The following is a 5,781-nucleotide window of genomic DNA, read 5'->3' on the forward strand; positions in this document are numbered from 1 at the left end:
CTCCTAACTTGAATGTTAAATTACTATAATATCCCTAACTTAGGTTGTGACTTTTTTGTTGAGTTATGACTTTTCTCAAATTGTTGAGTTTTTTCGATGAGTTGTGACTTTTCTAAAGAGTTGTGACTTTTTCAATAAGTTGTAACTTTTTCAAAGGGTTGAGATTTCTCGGAAAGGTCATGACTTTTCAGATAAGATACAAAAACATTTGTTCATATGAGTTGTGATTTTTCTCAAAGGGTTGTGATTTTTCGATGAATTGTGATTTTTCCAAAGATTGTGACTTTTTCAATAAGTTCTGACTTTTCGAAAGGGTTGTAATTTCTCATAAAAGGTCATGACTTTTTAGATAAGACACAAAAAAATTTGTTTATACTACCCTTTGTTGACTATAAATAGAGGGACTTTCTCTCATTTTTCAACAACAATTGTTTTTAATCTTCTACTCTTCTTCTTCTTGTATTTTTAAATTTTTGTGTGATTTATTGTCATTGAGTGAGTTAAAAGTTTAGCGAAATATGAGAATTTTTTTTATAATGATAGTGGCTCAACCAACAATAGTTGTGTGAGGCTCCATTCTTCTTTTAACACTTGAATAGTGGGCCCTTTTCTTAGTACTATAGATTATTATTGCATACCTAATAAAATATTTTTTTCTTCTTTTTTGAGTTTTGATAATGATGAATTAATGGTGTTCCAAAAGTTAGTTAAGGTTAGTTTTCCTTATTTGTTTCACATGTGTATATCATTCACATTTTAAGTTGTTAAGGATGGTCCAATATATTTTTATGTCTAAAGAATCAACTTAGCAATACAAGATATTTTGTTTTTATAGACAGATCTTTTTGGTCCATGTGGAAAAGACCAAAATGGCAATATGATGGTCATCATATTTAGTTTAAAGTGTGAATTTAATCATTAAAGACGATAAATACACCTTTCTCCTCAAACCTTATTTGCGAGACTATAAATATGTTATTGTTATTAAATTGTAAGACACTTTGATCAAATAGGTAGGCAATGTCGTGAATTTGGAGGGTAAACCAATGTACATGACACTTTAGGTGAATCTCACGTCAGAAGGAGAGATGAAAGTGCATAACTTGATAATGCGTACGACAAGTTCATAGGTACACACACTTTTGGGCTATAATGTTGTCTAATAGACAAATTTGCGAGATTCATCCGACCAAAATAAACAATACATGCTATGAGATTGAATCGTAATAAATATAATATTATAGTCGTTTTTCTTTCACTACAATGGTGAAAAAACCTTAACGAGCACACCAAATCCTAAGGCGGTGTATCTGAAGCCAATAACAAAGGATGAGTCAAAAAGAAGGCCGAACAAACTTCTAAGCCGAAAGCTTCTAAAAAAGTGGTGCACATATTACTCTATACGAATCCGGACACTTTTTTATTATAAATATATTTTAGTTTTTTCAATATAAATATTTTATAAATTATTTTTCATCAGTGGCAATTCCAATATTTTTCTCACAATCTAAGGGCATTAAAGTCATTTTGTACAATCAACAAATGTACTGCTTCTGTATTCCCAAAGGTCAGGTCAGGCACGAACACTTCAGAAGAAAAAGAAACGAAGAGAGAGAGAAAGAAGAGAGAGAAAGAGAGAAGATTCACTACTCATCAATGGCGGTTAGGGTTTTGAATTGATCCCGAATTTATACCCAAAATAACCTCAAATACTTCATTTCTATCTCTTCCTCTCTTTCCCCTTTTTTTGCAACTCAAAAACCCTAATTTCAATCATTCTCCCGAAAACAGCAGGCACAGTGAAATTTGGGTTCTAGAAGTTTCTATGGGTGCTCAAGAGAAGTCATCAAACTCTAGTAATCCGATGCAGGTTAGTTTTGTTGATTGTTCAATTGGAAAAATCGTTCCTTTTGCTTTATATAACCCTAAGGACTGAATTCACACTGATTTAGCTCCTTTTTTGTTTGTTTCTTTGAAATTAATTAATACAGAATTGATTACGTCTCAATTCCGAACTAGCTAGATTTTGAGTATATGTGATTTTAGTTTAACTATTTTATGTTAGCTGTTAAGGTAAGGTGGAACTCCTTTATTGGGACAGGATATGTTTTGCATCTGTAGGTTGAGTGTGAGGTTACTTTTTTTTTATTGGTTTGAAAATTGAGGTAAGAAGTATGATAAACGTGCTTATGAAGTGGAGAGGAGTAGGGGGGCGGGCCAATTATACATTGAATTTTGAATATGAGCCACTGGTCGAGGGGGATTTGCTTTTGTTGTTGTCTTCGCATTTGAGCTAGAAATACAGAATTTCATCAGTCGAAAATCGCTTCTTTGCTTTGTAACCCCAAAGACTAAAGTCACACTGATTTAGCTTTTTTTTTCCCTTTGAAATCAATTATCATGGAATTGATTACGTCTCAATTTTGAACTAGCTGGAATTGGATATTTAACTAGAATTTGACTGTGTATTGTGCATTTTGGCTGCTAAGGTATTGTGAAACTTCTTTATTGGGACTTGGGACCTGGTACCGGCTATATTTTGAGTTGGAGTCAATTTTTTTCTTTTATCGTGGAGAAAGCCAATTATACAGTGAATTTCAAACTGAGTCATTGGTTTAGGGGATTTCTAGGTATGAGTATTTATGAAGTGGGTCCGAGGGGAATTTGCTTTGTTGTTGTCTTTCCGTTTGAGCTAGAAATACATAACCTGTCTCAGAATATATCCGTTACCAAAAAAGTATTTCACTTTTGGACACATGTCAAAGCCTTGGGGCTTGTATGAAGGTAGCTGAGCTCAAAAAATCATATTTGCTGGGTTTTTTCCGCAGTGCTACTCTAGCATTTATGTTTTGGTTCAGTTTCATTTCAGAAGGTACTTGTGGCAAGGTGGAATATTATGTCTTCTATGTTTGCTTTGTATCCTGTTGAATTCTTATGGGTTTTGTTATCTATAATATTCATCCCTCCGCAGTTGATATTAGACTAAGTTATGTTGTTTCGGTACTGATCAGTCTTACTGAAAGTGGACCTGCATTATTGATTTGTATGTTAGAATCTAAAAGTCAACTTTTTCGTTAGGCATCAGGAGAAAATTTTCCCATACCATCTGGATTTTTTGTGGAAAAAAAGAATTGAAAATTGTGTACAGTCTCATTAGGGATCTTGTTATGTTATTGAGGGAACAAGAAAGCGAACTTAATGTGATAGATCACAAAGCTATTTTTGTCTTAATACACTGCTCAAAGAAAGAATCAATTTTGTCTTTGTATTGACACACAATATTCAACATCCTCCACCTTTTGTGAGGTTAAACAATGTCTGGGATAAACGAGGGCATAAATTGAACAAGTCTGGCTAGCTGATGTTGATTTTTGTGGAGATGTATAGCTTTGATAGATTGTTTGAAGTTTAACATGTGAAGGAGTAGGCTGGAAGTTTGGTTGTGAGAAGCACTTTATTGTGCAAGGGTTTTAGGATAAGAAGAATGATCGTGAATTAGATAATTTAGGATTGTTTGTGCCTAAATGCTGACAACCTAAATGTGTGGGCTTTAGTCTTCCGGAAGAATGATGTGATGGATCATAGATGAAGATGTAACACATTGAATTAGAATAATATGGTTGAAATGGGTCGAGGTGCACGAAAGCTGGGCGGACACCACGGTCATTAAAAAAAATATGGTTGAAAAATGGAGTATTACAAGACTACTATACGACCAAAAGATACCTAGCAGCATATCATTCTCAAAAAAGAAGATGATACCTAACAACATTTTATGCAAATTTATAAAGCTGTTGTGAGACCAACACGATTATATGGAAACAACAATGACATATGGGTGTAAATGTGGGTGTCCGAGGCTTAATGTGTCCACACGATGAATGTCATATGATTTGTATTTGTATTTTGTATATATGGGCCTCCCATTTTGTTATGTCCAACATTAGTTTAGTGCTTGTCCTTGTACATTAATAATATTTTCTTCTGTATAATGAAGAGATGGTTTACGATAATACAAGATTGGACATATTAGAAATGATCCATTTTCGGCGACATGAATTTTTGTGCTCTATTTATTTATCAAAAAATAATATGAAAATTGTTTAGATCTGGTAGAAGATGGAAAGAGCAAATATAGAGGACGAAATCGGAGAAGATTGCTAGAGATTATTAGGTCTTATCTTGCATAAACCTCCAAATCCACTGATTGGTAGGTGTTTAACAATAAGAGGATTGAAGGTAATAAAGGAGAACTTTTCATTACTTATTAAGAAAAAAGTAATAAAAGGAGGGGGAGAAACCTATAATCACACATTGGAAGTTCCCTCAAAATGCCGAAAACCTCTCAGAATTAATGAAGACTTAATCCTGTTTGTAAAGCTTCCATAATCTGCTTATTTTGAGAAGTGCTTTTTTATCAAAAGTGCTTTTGCAGTAAAAAAGCTTTTGGAGAATAGCCTTGACTTTTTTTTTCCGATCAAGTGAGAATAGCCCATACTCTTTTACGGAATTTATCAGCTCCCTTGTCTTTTGACAGATTGTTCTTCCTTTATTTTGTAACCTACGCATTTCCTCGATGCTTTTGTTATTTATATGCCTCTACTTCATAAAAAAAATAGCAGTTTGTGTCTGGAAATTTCATTTGGGAAGTCTTTTCAAATCCTTTGGCCATTATTAGATCTACAATTTGTTCAAAAGTGCTTCAGAGAAAAAAAACTTTTTCAGCTTCTGAAAAACAACTTCTGCTACTACTCAAAAACATTTCTAAATAAAATAAGCACTTTGGGTTTCCCAGAAGCTTTGGCAAACTTGCTATTTTGTTTTTTGGAAAATTGTAACTTTGTGTGTGTGTGTATATATGTATATATATGTGTGTGTGTGTGTATACTATTCTCTATTTTCTCTAAAACCTAGGATTTCTTTCCCTCCAAATAGTCCACCATATGCTGGTTGTTATGATTCTCCGTCTGCTTCTGCTCTTGACTTGCAACAGTAGCTAAGAATAGAATATCATGTTTTAAAGAATATTTAAAGGTGGTACCAAATAGTTAAGATTCATTTAGGGAGCCTAATTTGTCTGAGGCATTTTATTTAGCATTGGAATGAGCCAATGGATATTGTGGATCTTCATAGCTTACTCTAGTTGTATTGGAATTGTGACATGTTTGTTGATCAACAGATTGATATCAAGAGCCACATTTAGTGTAGAGTTTGTTAGAATGGTAAAATTTCTTTGTGTGTATCAGTCGACATAACAGTAGAGGTGACCTTATGCTGATGTAGGATATTACCTGGTTAGGTCATTTGAAAATATAGATGGTTATTGCATTTCCTATTCTTATACCAGTAACTTGACCATCTGATACTTGTCGTGGAGGGAGTAATTGTATTCTGTTGGATGTGAGATTGGGCATTAAACTACAATTACCTTCTCTCAAAAGGATTTTTTTTTTTTGGGTATTAAACTCTATCCAGTTTTCTGCAGAAAAAAAAGGATATGTGATGTCTCTTTTATTAAAATAAAAGATGTACTACAGTTAATTAAGGCACGATTAGGCTACCCGTTATTTTTTATAAGGTGCAAATTCGTTACATGAGGGAACTAAGTTTGGTTTGTCGTTCCCAGCTGAAATATTGTCTCCAATTCAGGTGTGCAGGAAGGATTGGAATATTTGTGTAGTTTGTAGCATCTTTTGTTCTGTGTGCCTTTCTGGAGACCAATGTAGATATTCTTCTACATTCTTGTAGCTCTATCTTTGTATATTTTGTTTAGAACACCCC

At 33.6% G+C, this 5,781-nt stretch overlaps 1 protein-coding gene across 4 annotated transcripts in view; it reads left to right on the forward strand.

Annotated features, from left to right (window-relative positions):
- The first annotated feature begins 1,563 nt into the window (after positions 1-1,563).
- Positions 1,564-5,781, forward strand: part of LOC102583086 (serine/threonine-protein phosphatase 4 regulatory subunit 3) — a 17,810-nt gene continuing 13,592 nt past the window's right edge. For all 4 annotated transcript variants that reach the window (XR_001473723.1, XM_006349772.2, XM_006349773.2 and 1 more), the window contains exon 1: positions 1,564-1,870. Coding sequence is in view for 3 of the 4 variants with exons in the window: in XM_006349772.2 (XP_006349834.1) it covers positions 1,826-1,870 (45 nt within the window). In the remaining variant the exon portion in view is untranslated. The remainder of the gene's footprint in view (positions 1,871-5,781) is intronic.

Source organism: Solanum tuberosum, unplaced genomic scaffold (genome assembly GCF_000226075.1).
Source record: "Solanum tuberosum cultivar DM 1-3 516 R44 unplaced genomic scaffold, SolTub_3.0 scf00114, whole genome shotgun sequence".
Lineage (NCBI taxonomy): Eukaryota > Viridiplantae > Streptophyta > Magnoliopsida > Solanales > Solanaceae > Solanum > Solanum tuberosum.